Below are 17,457 nucleotides of genomic sequence, written 5' to 3' on the forward strand. Positions count from 1 at the left end.
CATGGAAAAGAAGCCCTTGAGGAATTCCACCACGATTTCAACAATTTCCATCCCTCCATCAACTTCAGCCTGGACCAGTCCACACAAGAGTTCCACTTTCTGGACACTACAGTGCTAATAAGCGATGATCACATAAACACCACCCTATACCAGAAACCTACTGACTGCTATTCCTACCTACATGCCTCCAGCTTTCATCCAGACCACACCACACGATCCATTGTCTACAGCCAAGCTCTATGATACAACCGCATTTGCTCCAATCCCTCAGACAGAGACAAACACCTACAAGATCTCTGTCAAGCATTCTTACAACTACAATGCCCACCTGCTGAAGTGAAGAAACAGATGGACAGAGCGAGGAGAGTACCCAGAAGTTACCTACTACAGGACAGGCCCAACAAAGAAAATAACAGAACGCCACTAGCCATCACCTTCAGCCCCCAACGAAAACCACTCCAATGCATCATCAAGGATCTACAACCTATCCTGAAGGATGACCCATCACTCTTACAGATCTTGGGAAACAGGCCAGTCCTTGCTTACAGACAGCCCCCCAACCTGAAGCAAATACTCACCAGCAACCACACACCACAGAACAGAACCACTAACCCAGGAACCTATCCTTGCAACAAAGCCCGTTGCCAACTGTGTCCACATATCTATTCAGGGGACACCACCTTAGGGCCTAATCACATCAGCCACACTATCAGAGGCTCGTTCACCTGCACATCTACCAATGTGATATATGCCATCATGTGCCAGCAATGCCACTCTGCCATGTACATTGGTCAAACTGGACAGTCTCTATGTAAAAGAATAAATGAACACAAATCAGACGTCAAGAATTATAACATTCAAAAACCAGTTGGAGAACACTTCAATCTCTCTGGTCACTTGATTACAGACCTAAAAGTGGCAATTCTTCAACAAAAAACCTTCAAAAACAGTCTCCAATGAGAGACTGCTGAATTGGAATTAATTTGCAAACTGGATACAATTAACTTAGGCTTGAATAGAGACTGGGAGTGGATGGGTCATTACACAAAGTAAAACTATTTCCCCATGTTTATTTCCCCCCGTCCACTCCCCACTGTTCCTCAAACGTTCTTGTCAATTGCTTGAAATGGCCCACCTTGATTATGGCCCACTGCAAAAGGTCCCCTCTCTCCCCCCCCCCCCCCGCTCTCCTGCTGGTAATAGCTCACATTAAGAGATCACTCTTGTTACAGTGTGTATGGTAACACCCATTGTTTCATGTTCTGTGTGTATATAAATCTCCCCACTGTATTTTCCACTGAATGCATCCAATGAAGTGAGCTGTAGCTCACAAAAGCTTATGCTCAAATACATTTGTTAGTCTCTAAGGTGCCACAAGTACTCCAGTATTTCAGTTGCAGTCACGCCAGTGCCAAATACAGAGATAATATGACCTCTGTATTCCTACTTGATGTTCCCCTGTTCATTCAACCAAGGATTGCATAAGCCCTTTTGTCCACAGCATCAAATTGGGTTATCCATCATTTTCAGTATCACTTTTTCCCAGGATAGAGTCCCCCATCCTTTAACTATAACCTGCATTCTTTGATCCTAGATGTATGACTTCATATTTGGTCATATTAGATGTGACAAAGTTCCTCCTCTGCCTGGGAGGGTCTTGCGGTTAATGGCGGATTTACTCCCCTCAGAGATTCACGGCAGCCCTCAATTTGGCTACTTTTGTTCGTGGCTCAAACCTGCCGTTCACTCAGCTAACCTCATCTCTGGCCAGCATGGGGGAAAGGAAGGAGAAGAATCCCGGCAGTCTCTGCTGGTGCACCTAGTGGGTCGGGCAACAGGCCAGGGACCTTCCCCTCTGGTGGGACCCACAGTCCAGGTCAACTCCTCCTGTATCCAATTGGGAGTTGCGGGGATGGGAGGAACCCGGGCCCACCCTCTACTCCAGGTTCCAGCCCAGGGCCCTGTGGATCACAGCTGTCCACAGTGTTTTGTGTACCACCTGTGTGATAGCTAGAACTCCCTGGACTACTTCCCCATGCCCTCCTTCCAACACCTTCTGTATCCTCACCACAGGATCTTCCTCCTGATGCCAGATAGCATTTGTACTCCTCAGTCCTCCATCAGCATGCCGTCTCACTCTCAGCTCTTTGTGCACCCCCCCACTGACTAAAGTGAGGTCCTTTTTAAACCAGGTGCCCTGATTAGCCTTCCTGTCTTAATTGATTCTAGCAGCTTCTTAATTGGCTCCAGATGTCCTAATTAGCCTGTCTGCCTTCATTGGTTCCAGCAAGTTCCTGATTGTTCTGGAACTGCCCCTGTTACTTTACCCAGGGAAAAGGGACCTGCTTAACCTGGGGCTAATATGTCTGCCTTCTATCTCTCTACTGTAGCTATCTGGCCTGACCCTGTCACATTTCCACCCCTCTGCCCCGCTCAACAACACGGGGTTGGGCAACGTGGGACGTCAGGCAGTCTACCCATGACAAGCCATCTGCTTTGCCATGGTGGCTTCTAGCCTGGCATTGTATGGTGAATTGGAAAGGTTGTAGGAACAGGAAGCATCTGTTCACCCTTGTGTTCTTCTCTTTATTTCGCTGCATCCACGGGAGGGGTGCATGGTCGGTCACAAGGGTAAACCGTCATCCCAGAAAGTAATAATGTAATGTTTCCGTGGTCCATTTCACAGCAAAGCACTCTCTCTCAACCACTGCAGACTTCTGCTCTCTTGGGAAGAGTTTCCTGCTGAGGTAGAGAATTGGGTGTTCTTTGTCTCCGATCATCTGTGATAGGACAGCTCCCAATCCCACTTCAGATGTATCTGTCTGTAAAATGAATTCTTTGTTGAAGTTTGGGGCTGTAAGCATGGGGCTACTGCAGAGGGCTGTCCGTAGATCTGTGACATTTTTCTCTGTGGCATCTGTCCACTTTACCATGTCTGGACCCCGGGCTTTTATCAGGACCGTCAGGGGACTTGCTCTGATGGCGAAATGGGGAATAAATCGCCAGTAGTACTCCACCACACCCAGGAATGCCCAGACTTGCTTTTCTGATTCGGCTGGGGCCAATTTTGTATAGCCTCCAGTTTGTTTAGTTGGGGCTTGATCATGCCCCTTCCTACAATGTAGTTAAGGTATTTAGCCTCGGCTAGCCCTATAGCACACTTGGCTGGGTTGGCCGTGAGTCCGGCCCGTCTTAGCGTGTCCAGTACCGCTTCCACCTTTTCCAAGTGAGTCTCCCAGTCAGGCGTGTGAATAATCACATCATCCAGGTATGCAGCTGCATAACTGGTATGGGGCCGCAGGAGCTTGTTCATAAGATGCTGGAAGATGCCCAGTGCAGACCAAAAGGAAGAACAGTATATTGAAACAGACCCGCTGGTGTAGAGAATGCCATCTTTTTTTTCGCCTCTTTGGCAAGGGGAATCTGCCAGTATCCCTTTGTTAAATCACGGGTGGTCAAAAATCGAGAATTGCCCAGGCAGTCAACTAACTTATCAATACGGGGTATGGGGTATGCATCAAATTTGGATATCTCATTCAGCTGGCGAAAATCATTACAAAACCTAGTGGTGCCATAGTGGGTTTGAGCACCAACACAATCGGGCTCGACCATTGACTGTGGGACTCTTCGATGATTTCCAGCTCCAACATCCTTTTGACCTCCGCCTTGATCTCCTCCCTTTTTGCCTCTGGAACCCAGTCGTGCCTTAAAATTACCTTTTCCCCAGGGTCTGTGACAATGTGGTGATATGCTTTGGTGGTCCAGCCTGGTTTGTTTGAAAATACGTCCTGGTACTCTTTGATCATCTCAGTTACCTCCTTATTATCCTGATCTGCTCATTTAGGTTATTTCCCTGGATCGGGGGCTCTTGGGCTACGACACATGTCTCTCACTGGTGCCAAGATTTCAAGAGGTTAATGTGATAAATCTGTTCTTGTTTTGGGTGTCCTGGCTGCCACACTTTGTAGGTTACTTCCCCCTCAGGTTCAACCACCTCAGAGGGCCCCTGCCATTGGGCCAAAAGCTTGCTTTCTGTCGTAGGTACCAACACCATCACCTGATCCCCTGGTTGGAACTGTCAGACTTTTGCCTGGTGATTGTAATGGGTTCACTGGGCTTCCTGCACCTTTTCCAAATGTTCCCATACAATAGGGGTGACCCAGGCTATCCGGTCTCGCATCTGCAATACATGTTCAATTATATTTCTCTCCTCATTGGGTTCCTCTTCCCAGATCTGTTTGGCGATATCTAGTATGTCACTTGGGTGGCACCCGTGTAATAACTCAAAAGGGGAGAACCCAGTTGAAGCCTGAGGTACCTCTCGCATGGCTAACATAAGGTAAGGTAGTAGGGTGTCCCAATCCTTCCCATCCCGACTTACCACCTTCTCTATCACAGCCTTGAGGGTTCGGTTAAACCTTTCTACAGGCCTATCGGTCTGCAGATGATAGACTGAAGTTCTCAGGGTATGTATATGGAGCAGGATACAGAGGTCCTTCATTAGCCTCGACATAAATGGGGTTTCTTGGTCTGTTAATATCTCATTTGGTAGCTGCACTCAGGCAAAGATTGCCACCAGCTCTTTGGCTATCGTTTTAGAGGCTGTGTTCCACAGGGGGATGGCTTCTGGGTAACGAGTAGCATAGTCCAAAACAGCAAGTATATATTGGTGGCTCTGAGCTGTCTTCTCCAGGGGTCACACTAGGTCCATGGCTATTCACTCAGAGGGGACCTCTATGATGGGAAGAGGTACTAAAGGTGACCTCAAGTGGGAGTGGGGACTGTGCAGCTGACACTCTGGGCAGGACGCACAGTACCTCTGCACTTCTTCATGTACTCTGGGCCAGAAGAACGGTTGTAGGACTCGTGCCAGGGTCTTCTCTACCCCCAAATGCCCCCCAAAAAGATGACTATGGGCAAGACTTAATACAGCATTCTGGTGTTTTTGAGGTACTAGGATCTGCTGTACCTTCTGGCCTTGGACTGGTGCAACCCAGTACGAGAGATCCTTCTTCATTATGAAGTAGGGTCCTGTCCCTGGGTTTTCCCTTCCACGGGGACCCCATCTATTTTGGTCACCTCCTTCCTAATGTTGTCGTACGTTGGGTCTTCAGCCTGATCCCGTCCAAAATTTTCTCTCCCGGGGCTAATCTGCCTGAGATCGAGGGGGCCAGTCTCTGTCACCACTACTGGTTCAGAGGCATTAGGGTGGGGATTAGATTCGGATGCTTCTCCCTTCTGGGTGGCCTCCTTGTCAGCTGCTTGGGTCCGCCTACCTACGAGAGCTACCTTCTGGCTTTGGGGTCAGTATTTGGGTTCCCAAGGCCTTAGCTGCCCTTCTTTCCCTTTTTGTCTTTCTACCCTGCCTAGGAGTGGAGAACAGATCTGGGGATATTTCAGAGAAGATTTGGGGTTGGCAGTCTACTGTGGATGTCTCCCTAACTTCAGGGTTTCCCCCTTTCTCCAATCCCCCCTGCCAGGAGTAAGTCTCCAAACCCTGGAAAGTTCCTCCCTGTGAGCACCAGGTATGGGACTTTAGGGACCACACCTGCTGCTACCTCAGTAGTGTTCCCCTGGATTTCAATTTTTACCAGGATGGTGGGGTAATAACTAACTGTCCCATGGACGCATGTCACCCCTGTGCACTTTGTCTGCAGCAGCTGACTATACTTCACAAGCTTCCCTGAAATAAGTGTGATAGCACTCCCCAAATCAACCAGTGCTGTGGTTTCTGCCCCATTTAGTTTTACTGGTCTGGTGTACATATGCGGGGTTAGTGTGACCCCCACCAGGTGAATTAGGGAGCATGTGTCTGCCCAGTTCCCCAGGTTACACTGCATAGGCTCCTCAGCATTGGGACACTGTGCAGCTCTGTGTCCCCACTCCCCGCAGGTGTAACATCTCTATGGGGCCCTAGGCATTCCCCAGTTTCTTGGTTTGGGCAGTCTAATGACACTATCCTCTTCCTCCTCAGTGCTCTGAGTCTTTGTGGCCTCTGATGGGCTTTCAGCCTCTCTCTTTTTCCATCTAGGCCTTCCTAGGGGCCCAGTTGCCCGAGCTCTGGGGCTTGCTGCTGCTAGTTTAACACAGAGTGCCTCTTCCTCAAGTGGCCGGGTCAGTTCCCTTGCCATCCTTCGCCTCTCTACCAGTCTGACAACCTCGTCATAGGTGGAGGGTTCGTTCTGGTGTACCAAGGCACGAAGGTCTGGCAGTAGTCCCCTCATGTATCGGTCGATGACCAGAACCTCTAGTATCTCTTCCGGACTCGGGACTCAGTTCATAACCACTTTTGTGTGAGATGGATGAGGTCATATAATTGGGACCGCGGGGTTTTGTTTTCCTGGTACCTCCACTCATGATATCGCTGGGCCCACACTGCAGTCATTACCCCCGATCTGGCCCGGATCTCTGCTTTCAGCTGTGGGTAGTCTGCCTCAGCCTCTTCAGACAGGTAACAGTAGGCCTTCTGGGCCTCTCCACACAGGAGTGGGGTGAGAATGCATACCACAGTTCTTGGGGCAAAGCCTCCCGCAGGGCTGTCCTCTCAAAGGCCAGGAGGTACGCCTCTATGTCATCCTCCCGCGTCATTTTCTGCAGCCAATTGCTGGCCCATATGATCTGCGTCCCATCATGGCCGCGGGTCAGTTCTGTAAGGACCTTTACCTGGTTTACCAGTTCCTGCAACATAGCTCGGTCTTGAGTTGCCTGGTCCATCAACAGGCCATTGATCTCTTGCTGCAGCCGCACTGCCTCCTATTGGGTGGCTGCGTGGACATGGGAAACTGCCTGCTGGGCAGCCGTGGCTTGTATCAGTGCCCGCACTACGTCCTACATTGTGGTGAAAAAAATTAAACCCTCTCCTTCTTCTGCTGCGCTGTGTACACCAAATCCCACCTCTAACACCAGTTGTGACAAAGTTCCTCTTCTGCCTTGGTGGGTCCTGTGCTTATTGGCAGATTTGCTCGCCTCAGGGATCCACGGCAGCCCTCAGTTTGGCTACTTTTGTTAGTGGCTCAAACCTGCCATTCACTCAGCTAACCTCATCACTGGCCAGCATGGGGGAAAGGAAGGAGAAGAATCCCCACAGTCTCTGCTGGTGCAGCTAGTGGGTTGGGGAACAGGCCGGGACCTTCCCCTCTGGTGGGACCCACAGTCCAGGTCAACTCCTCCTGTATCCAATAGGGAGTTGCGGGGATGAGGGGACCCCGGGCCTGCCCTCTCCTCCGAGTTCCAACCCAGGTCCCTGTGGATCACAGCTGTCCACAGTGTTTCATGTAACACCTGTGTGATAGCTACAACTCCCTGGGCTAATTTCCCATGGCCTCCTTCCAACACCTTCTGTATCCTCACCACAGGACCTTCCTCCTGATGCCAGATAGCATTTGTACTCCTCAGTCCTCCACCAGCATGCCCTCTCACTCTCAGCTCCTTATGCGCCCCCCACTGACTGAAATGAAGTCCTTTTTAAATCAGGTGCCCTGATTAGCCTTCCTATCTTAATTGATTCTAGCAGCTTCTTAATTGGCTCCAGATGTCCTAATTAGCCTGTCTGTCTTCACTGGTTCCAGCAAGATCCTGATTGTTCTGGAACTGCCCCTGTTGCCTGACCCTGTCACATAGAACAGAGAACTATTAACTGGATCTCTCTGTATTAATGTCCTGCCCTGTTCATTATTTATCACTCCCCATTTTTGTGTCATCTACAAACTTTATCATTAATTATTTTGTTTTCTTCTAAGTCATTGATTGTATATATATTATAGAGTTGGGCCAATAATTAGTTCCTGGAGTCCCCACTAGAAATCTACCCTCTTGATGTTGATTCCTCATTTAGAATTACATTTTGAGACTTGTCAGTAGCCAGATTTTAATCTATTTAGTGTGTACCATGTTGATTTTGTATCATCCCTATTTCTTAATCAAAATGTCACGTGGTACCAAATCAAATGCATTATAGAAGTCTAAGTATATTACATCAATATTATTACCTTTATCAACCAAATAAAAAAGGATATCAAATTAATTTGACAAGTTATTGTCTGCAAACCCATGTTAGTTGACATTATATATATATAATATATATATATTATATATATATTATATATATATATAATGTCAACTAACATGGGTTTGTATATATATATATATATATATTATTATATTATATTATATTATATTATTTCCATGATGGCTGTGTGCCAAAGGTTGCTGATTCCTTTTCTATAACAACATAGTTCCCCCCCACACACACATAATAGAAAAATGCTTAAGGAGTCAGTTACCCTTTTTCTCTAGTGTGATGTGGTGGTGTTCAGCAGACACCAATAGTACCCAGCTATTTCTTGGACTTGGATCCATAAACATTCAAGACCATTTGCATCTGAGTTGTCAGTGTCTAAGGATATGTCTGCACTGCAATAAAACACTAGAGCTGGCCCATGTCAACTGACTGAGGCTCGTGAGGCTTGGGCTGTGGGGCTATAAAATTGCAGTGCAAATATCCAGACTTGGGCTGAAGCCTGTGCTCTGGTACCGCAGCTGGCCTCAAGCCCAAGCCCGGATATATAGACTGCAATTTTATAGCCCTGCACCCTGAGTCTGAGTCAGCCAACATGGTGTTTTATCACAGGTGTTTTGTCACAGTTCAGACATATCCTCAGAAACAGATAAAGCCATTTTTACATAGTGCCCTATCCCTCTCCCATTTTGCCATCTCAGTCCTTCCTAAGACGATTATAATATTGATTTTAACATTCAAATCATGTGGATCTTCCCATCAATTTTCAGTAACATCAAATAGATTGAATTTATACTCATAACTGAGCAGTTCCAGTTCCTCTTGTTAATTACCTACACTTCTTAGCATCGGAATATAGGCAAATAGAATTTTTTTCTCTTCATGGCACTTGATTTACTTGATTAATTTTTGTTCCCAACATCTTGATTTAGTTATGAGGGTTCATTTGTTCCCCCTTTTTCACCATCCCCTTTTGTTTTTAAATACCCTGCTGACTAGTCTAGCCAGCTGTCCCCTAGAAAATTGGTTCCCCTTCTACTGTGATGGAGTTCATCCAAACTATACAGCCCACTCCCTCCCCCTAGGAAGGTGGGTCAGTGTTCCACTAAACTATGTTACACCATTTACCTAGTCAGTGGTTCACTTCCAGAATCTTCTGCCTTTAGTCTTCCTTTGCTCTTGGGATAAAAAGAAGCTCCAAGAAGATCATTTGGACCTTCAGCATCCCTCCGAGTTCCCTTAAGCCATCTACAATCTGTGAAGTATCTTCTGAAGCAGTGTCATTAGTTCCAATATGTACCATCTCCAGTGGATCTTTTCCCATCGACTTCCAATCTGAGAGTTACATTTCATGCCTTGGCTTCAGGAAGACAGCATACCACCCTGGTGCCCCTTGCAAAGTGTTGTTTCAATTCTTCTTACAATAGAATTCCCAAAAAGGACAGTCTGTCCGTCTTGGATAGTTGGAGATATCTTTGTCAGCATGCTCAGCATCCCTCCGCAGGTGTGTCCCATACAGCTCTCCATTTCATTGGACCAGTGAATCTTCACAGATATTTTTGAGACAGAGTAGGCAAGGTAATATCTTAAGGTAACAGAAGTTGGTCCAATAAAAATATTACTTCACCCACTTGGTGTATCTAATATCCTGGGACCAATATGGCTACAACACTGCAAACAACAAGAGATATTTTGGGTTGTTTTCACACTAAGAATATAACAATTGGATACTTCTCCTCCTCTTGCCTCTGGTAGCTATGAACTGCCAGGCCTTGTCTTTGGTGCCCATGCTCTCTGGTTCCTTGGGGGACAGTTCTTTTCTCACTTGAATCTGGCATGGTAATGCTTGTTCTTTCTGCTTGTGCAAGATTTCCTCAAGCTCTCTGATAGTCTGTACTTGTCCTTCCAGAGCACAAATCTTTTCTTCCAGCGCAACCACCAGCTGGCACTTCATACAGAGGAATTCCCTTCTGGTGGGAAAGAAATCATGTCACATCTGTTATAGGACACAACCACTGCTCCATCACTGACCATCACAGTACTGAGCATAGAGCAATACTTAGAAAGGGAGCCTCTCACACTCCGTCTCCACACTCCACAATCCCATTTGCCCACTCAGGAGTTTACCTAGTAACTTCATTGGAGTTGACACTGATTAACACCAGGGTAAGATAGGATTCAGGCCTATTTAATGTCTGCATATATATAGTAAAAACTATTTTTTCCTCTCTATTGACCCATTCTAAGATGGGCAGAGCACCTTCAGCTCTCACGGGAAGAAGCAGTACATTATAGAACTGTACCCTGTGAGAAAGAGGGGGAAAGATTTATTGTTAGTTTTTAGGACTATATTTTAATATGGTGGAATATGTTCCACCATTATTTGTTATAAAACTGTCTGGTTATATCTTCAGCTAGTGTAAATTGTCATTGCTCCATTTAAATTAATGGAGTTCCAATGATTATACCAGCTGAGGATCTGGCCCTCACATTTTTAATATATGTTTATATTTGGACACTATTTTACAACAGCCACTCCTGAGATGTGTCATCCATGGTATGTCTACCCTAAATCTGGGCTCGCAATTCCCAGCTTGAGGAGAGGCCAGGTCTGATCAAGCTATTGCTCTAGAAACAGAGGGTAGCCGCAACAGCACAAACAACAGGAGGGGCGAGCTGCCAAGTGCATACATGTTTGAGACACTAGGCAAATATTCAAGGCAGCTCACTCCTCCTGCCATTCATGCCAGCACAGCTACGCTCTATTTATTAGCACACTAGATCAATCAGAGATAGTGCAGCTATGTCTCCTTTAGTTGGAAATTATATTCCTATCTCAAAGTGTAGCCATACCCTTAGAAACACAAAACTTTAGGGGGCTAAAGAGAGATTTCAACTTTACTGGGACCATCAATTAATGATGTTTCAGAGGCAGGCATTCACTGTGCATTATTGATTAATTCCATTGATTATTTAACATGATCCCAAATGCCCATTAGTGGAGAGACTTGCATATACAGCAGTCATGTTATTCACAACACAGAAACAACACCACTACCCAAATATGCTGATAAACTGTATGATAGTAGTGGTTTTATGGCTTAGAAAATGACTTGTGTGGCAAGCTTTTCTGGGGAGGTGGAGTAAAACAAATGTGTGATATGGAACAGAAGCACTTGAAATGCAGGTTGATTAAATTAAATACAAATACTGTCTTTTAGTTTTATCCAATAACCTTCAGCCAGACTTTGAAGGTGGGGAAATTCAGCAGCATGACATCCAGTAATACTGTCTGTGATTATCCTGGCTTCGATCTTATCTCTGATATTGACTTCCCAAATGTATTGCTTCATGATCAACATAGATGCTATTATCTCCAATTCCTAGGAGAAGGCAAAAATGTGTTAACTTATGGAAAAAAATGTTACAAGGTAATATCTGACCTTGAAAGACTTTGTATACAGGAGTACAAAACTTAAGAAAGTAATAAAGAGCTTAGGGGAGCAAGAAACCTAATACTTCACTATCATCGGCAAAATGGCTGCACACAGAAGGCTATTCAACAATCAAGTACACACAAGCTAATTTGCCACAGATAGCACAAATTCTGTGTAGATTCTTTCTGATTATTTGAATTAACTGTAGGGATATTTTTAGAGCAATGCTGTTTGATTTAATTCAAGCTATTGTTAGTGTTAGTCAATGAGAAGAGCTACTTCATATATTATATAGATATAGATATAAATAAGGTTACAAGTAATAGCCAATGTGAATTTGTCAAAAACAAATAATGCCAAAACAACCTAATTTTATTATTTGACATGGTTACTGGCCTAGTGGATAAGGGAGAAGCTGTATCATAGAATCATAGAATATTAGTGTTGGAAGAGACCTCAGGAGGTCATCTAGTCCAATCCCCTGCTCAAAGCAGGATCAACACCAACTAAATCATCCCAGCCAAGGCTTTCTCAAGCCGGGCCTAAAAACTTCTAAGGATGGAGAACCCACTTCCTCCTAGGTAACCCATTCTAGTGCTTCAACACCCTTCTAGTGAAATATTGTTTCCTAATATCCAACCTAGACCACCCCCATTGAAACTTGAGACCGTTGCTTCTTGTTCTGTCATCTGCCACTAAGAACAGCCTAGCTCCATCCTCCTTAGAACCCCCCTTCAGGTAATTGAAGGCTGCTATCAAATCCCCCCTCACTCTTCTCTTCTACAGACTAGATAACCCAAGTTCCCTCAGCCTCCTTCTCGTAAGTCATGTGCCCCAACCCCCTAATCATTTTCGTTGCCCTGTGCTGGACTCTCTCCAATTTGTCCACATCTCTGCTGTAGTGGGGGGACCAAAACTGGACGCAGTACTCCAGGTGTGGCCTCACCAGGGGTGAATAGAGGGGAATAATCACTTCCCTTGATCTGCTGGCAGTGCTCCTACTAATACAGCCCAATATGCCGTTGGCCTTCTTGGCAACAAGGGCACACTGCTGACTCATGTTCAGCTTCTCGTTCACTGTAATCCCCAGGTCCTTTTCTGCAGAACTGCCACTTAGCTAGTCAGTCCCCAGCCTGCAGTAGTGCATGGGATTCTTCCATCGTAAGTGCAGAACTTTGCACTTGTCCTTGTTGAACCTCATCAGATATCTTTTGTCCCAATCCTCCAAATTATCCCTTTTGGCGGGGGGGAGGGATAGCTCGGTGGTTTGAGCATTGGCCTGCTAAACCCAGGGTTGTGAGTTCAATCCTTGAGCGGGCCATTTAGGGATTTGGGGCAAAAATTGGGGATTGGTCCTGCTTTGAGCAGGGGGTTGGACTAGATGACCTCCTGAGGTCCCTTCCAATCCTGATATTCTATGATTATTCCAATTTTTCTAGGTCACTCTGGACCCTATCCCTACCCTACAGTGTCTCTACCTCTCCCCCAGCTTAGTGTCATCAGCAAACTTGCTGAGGGTGCAATCTATCCCATTATCCAGATCATTAATAAAGATGTTGAACAAAACCGGCCCGAGGACCGACCCTTGTGGCACTCCACTTGATACCGACTGCCAACTAGACATGGAGCCATTGATCACTACCCGTTGAGGCCTACAATCTAGCCAGCTTTCTATCCACCTTATAGTCCATTCATCCAATCCATACTTTTTTAACTTGCTAGCAAGAATACTGTGGGAGACCATATCAAAAGCTTTTCTAAAGTCAAGCTATATCACATCTACCACTTTCCCCATATCCACAGAGCCAGTTATCTCATCATAGAAGGCAGTCAGGTTGGTCAGGCCTGACTTGCCCTTGGTGAATCCATTTTGACTGTTCCTGATCACTTTCCTCTCCTCCAAGTGCTTCAAAATAGATTATTTGAGGACCTGCTCCATGATTTTGCCGGGGACTGAAGTGAGGCTGACTGGTCTGTAGTTCCCCATGTTCTCTTTTTTCCCTTTTTTTAAATATGGGCACTATATGTGCCTTTTTCCAATCGTCCGGGACCTCCCCCGATCGCCACAAATTTTCAAACATAATGGCCAATGGCTCTGCAATCACATCAGCCAACTCCCTCAGCACTCTTGGATGCATTAGATCTGGACCCATGAACCTGTGCATGTCCAGCTTTTCTAAATAGTACTTAACCTGTTCTTTCACCACTGAGGGCTGCTCACCTGTTACCCATGCTGTGTTGCCCAGTGCAGCAGTCTGGGAACTGACCTTGTCTGTGAAGACCAAGGGAAAAAAAGCATTGAGTACTTCAGCTTTTTCCACATCATCTGTCACTATATTGCCTCCCCCATTCAGTAAGGGTCCCACACTTTCCTTGAACTTCTTGTTGCTAACAAAGCTGTAGAAACCCTTCTTGTTACCCTTCACATCCCTTGCTAGCTGCAACTCCAGTTGTGCCTTGGCCTTTCTGATTACACCCCTGCGTGCTCTAGCAATACTTTTATACTCTTCCCTAGTCATCTGTCCAAATTTCCACTTCTTGTAAGCTTCGTTTTTTAGTTTAAGTTCACCAAAGATTTCACCGTTAAGCCAAGCTGGTCGCCTGCCATATTTGCTATTCTTTCTGCACTTCAGGATGGTTTGTTCCTGCACTCTCAATAAGACTTCTTTAAAATACAGCCATCTCTCCTGGACTCCTCATATTAGCCTCCAAGGGGATTCTGCCCATCAGTTCCCTAAGGGAGTCTAAGTCTGCTTTTCTGAAGTCCAGGGTCCGTATTTTGCTACTCTCCTTTCTTCCTTTTGTCAGGATCCTGAACTGCACCATCTCATGGTCACTGCTGTCTAGGTTGTGATGTGATATATCTTGATTTTAAATAAGGCTTTTCAGACAGTCCCACATGACATTCTCCCAAGCAACATAGGGAAATGTGGTCTGAAATGACTATAAGGTGGGTGCATTTTTTTGAAAGGTTGTACTCAAAGAGTAGTTATGAATGGCTAGCTGTCAAACTGGGAGGATGCATCTAGTGGATCCCACAGGGGTCTTTCCTGGGTGTAGTGCTTTTTTTAATTTGGATAGCGGAGTGGAGAGTATGCTTATAAAATTTGCAGATGATGCCAACCTGGGAGGGGTTAATAACACTTTGGAGAAGAGGATTGGAATTCGAAACAACCTTTACAAATCTGAGAATTGGTCTTATATCAACAATATGTAATTCAATAGACAAGTGTAATGAACTACACTTAGGAAGGTAAAATCAAATGCACAAATACAAAATGGGGGATAATTGGCTAAGCAGTAATACCGCTGAAAAGTATCTGGGATTATAGTGAATCATATTGAATATAAACCAACAATGTGATGCAGTTGTGAAAAAGGCTGATATCTCTCTGGGGTGTGTTAACAGGAGTTGACATATGTAAGATGCGGAAGGTAATTGTCTGGCTCTATCAGCACTGTTGAGGCCTCAGCTGGAGTACTGTGTCCCAGTTTTGTGTGCCACATTGTAAGAAAGAATTGGAGAGAGTCTAGTGGAGAGCAACTAAACTGATAAAAGGTTTCAGAAACCTGAACAATGAGGAAATTAAAAAACCAAAACAAAACTAGGCATATTTAGTCTTGAGAAAAGACAGGGCAAACCTGATAAGTCTTCACATATGTCAATGGCTGTTCCAAAGAGGACTATGATCAGTTATTCTCCATGTCCAATGCAGGTGGGATAAGAGGTAATCTATTTAATTTGCAGTGAGGAAGATATAGGTTAGGTATTAGGGAAAAATTTCTAACAATAAGGATAGCTAAACACTGAATTGGCTTCCAAGGGTGGTTTCGGAATCCCTATCATTGGAGGTGTTTAATAACAGGTTAGCCAAACACCTGTTAGGGATGGTCTTGGTATACTTGGTCCTCCCTCGGTGCAATGGCTGGACTAGATGACTTCTCAAGGTCTCTTCCAGCCCTACATTTCTATGATGTATATATTTGTACATTTTCATATATTAAATAGCATCCATTATTAGCGACTGACATACTTGAACCTATTGAGGGTTACGTTTGATTGGTTAATACAGTTAATTCTACCATTGTAACCACTGTGCTTTGTTTGCAGGTTGTATATAAAAATAATGATGTCAGACTGGAGTTATCTCGACTTGCCAAGCAAGGAGACCCTAAAATGAAGATTCATGGAGTTGTAGCATTTAAATGTGAGAATGTTGCAACCTTGGATCCAATCACATTTGAAACACCAGAGTCTTTCATCTCTTTGCCAAAGTGGAATGCCAAGAAAACAGGGTCAATATCATTTGACTTTCGCACAACTGAGCCAAATGGGCTGATTCTTTTCAGTCATGGAAAACCAAGGCATCAGAAAGATGCCAAACACCCACAAATGGTAAAGGTTGACTTTTTTGCCATTGAGATGCTTGATGGTTACCTTTACCTTCTGTTAGACATGGGATCAGGTACTATTAAAATAAAAGCCTTGCAAAAGAAGGTGAATGATGGAGAGTGGTACCATGTGGACTTTCAGCGGGATGGACGGTCAGGTAAATTTTTTAAAATAGCTTCTTCTTTTCTTTTCTTTTTTCTGTTTAAAAACATCAGGAAGATTTGAGAGTTGTAATTATATGCTGTTTTTTACTGTTGAAGTTACACATCGTCAGCTATTAAAACTCAAAAGATTTCCAGAGAACAATATGTTTTGTGAACATTTACTGAGTAATCAAGTATTAAATCTTGAAAGTTAATGTATCATGTACTTGCAAAAAAAAAATGTAAAAACAACAAAAATAAACCACCAAACAGAGCACCCCGTACTCCTGATAATCACTTATATCATCATATTTGTAGAAGGAGCTGAAATGGCAAGTTGCAAGTGTAAAAAAACCAACAGCAACAAAAATCACAACACACTAGCAAATTGTAAGTAATCTCCGGCATGGTAAAAGTGAATACTGTGCCCATAGAAACAACCCAACCCTTCCAATGAAGCTAGTGAACCTCTGCATAATTAATATGCATGTTAATGAATCATGATCAAAACATGGTATTGTATGTGGAGCTCAGAAAATAATTGATTTGTCTTCTGTTTGGTAGCTGAATGGAAAAATCTGAAAAGAAAATTGCTTTGTTTTGAATTGAAACTGAATTTTTTAGTTTTTTCTTTCAGAAATGAAAAACCAGAAAAAAAAATATTTTGGTCAAACAAAATATTTGACTGTGAATTTGAAACTGTTTTGACATTTTGTAACAAACCATTGCAACATTTCTGAAATATTGGAATTTTCAGGACTTTTTCAGCTGAAACTATTCACCAAATGCAACCTGAATTTGTGAATATATTTGTTGTTCTGAAAAATGCAATTTTTCAGCAAACTTACTATTTGCTGAAAATATTACACCTAGTTCTAATTGTATACTAGCAAAAGTGGAAACATTTGACTAGTGGCCATTGCAATCAACGTGAGTAATAAAAACATCAGCTGCTCCTAACTCTGCAGTAAAATTTCAAGTCACACAGGGTATGTCTACATTGCAGCTAACACTTGTGGCTGGCCCATGTCAGCTGACTCGGGCTGGACTGCAGAACTATAAAACTGCTGTGTAGACATCCAGGCTCTGAGACCCCACCCAAATCAACTGATACAGGCCAGCAATGGATGTTTAACTGCAGTGTAGACACATCCATTCCTTAGTGTGTTAGCTACTGAAACCTTTCTTATGTTCCAGTTGCAGTTGGTTTAATACAAGTTGACTTCAGGAAGTAAACAATAGTTTTCAGAGTAACAGCCGTGTTAGTCTGTATTTGCAAAAAGAAAAGGAGTACTTGTGGCACCTTAGAGACTAACCAATTTATTTGAGCATAAGCTTTCATGAGCTACAGCTCACTTCATCGGATGCATACTGTGGAAAGTGTAGAAGATCTTTTTATATACACACAAAGCATGAAAAAATACCTCCTCCTACCCCACTCTCCTGCTGGTAATAGCTTATCTAAAG

General features: G+C 44.3%; 1 protein-coding gene across 32 annotated transcripts in view; it reads left to right on the plus strand.

The window, feature by feature from the left end:
• NRXN1 (neurexin 1) overlaps positions 1-17,457 on the plus strand; it is a 1,247,341-nt gene that overhangs the window by 525,971 nt on the left and 703,913 nt on the right. For all 32 annotated transcript variants that reach the window (XM_075127156.1, XM_075127160.1, XM_075127172.1 and 29 more), the window contains one exon: positions 15,566-16,004. In XM_075127156.1, the coding sequence (XP_074983257.1) occupies positions 15,566-16,004 (439 nt within the window). The remainder of the gene's footprint in view (positions 1-15,565; positions 16,005-17,457) is intronic.

Source organism: Caretta caretta, chromosome 3 (genome assembly GCF_965140235.1).
Source record: "Caretta caretta isolate rCarCar2 chromosome 3, rCarCar1.hap1, whole genome shotgun sequence".
In the NCBI taxonomy this organism is placed as follows: domain Eukaryota; kingdom Metazoa; phylum Chordata; order Testudines; family Cheloniidae; genus Caretta; species Caretta caretta.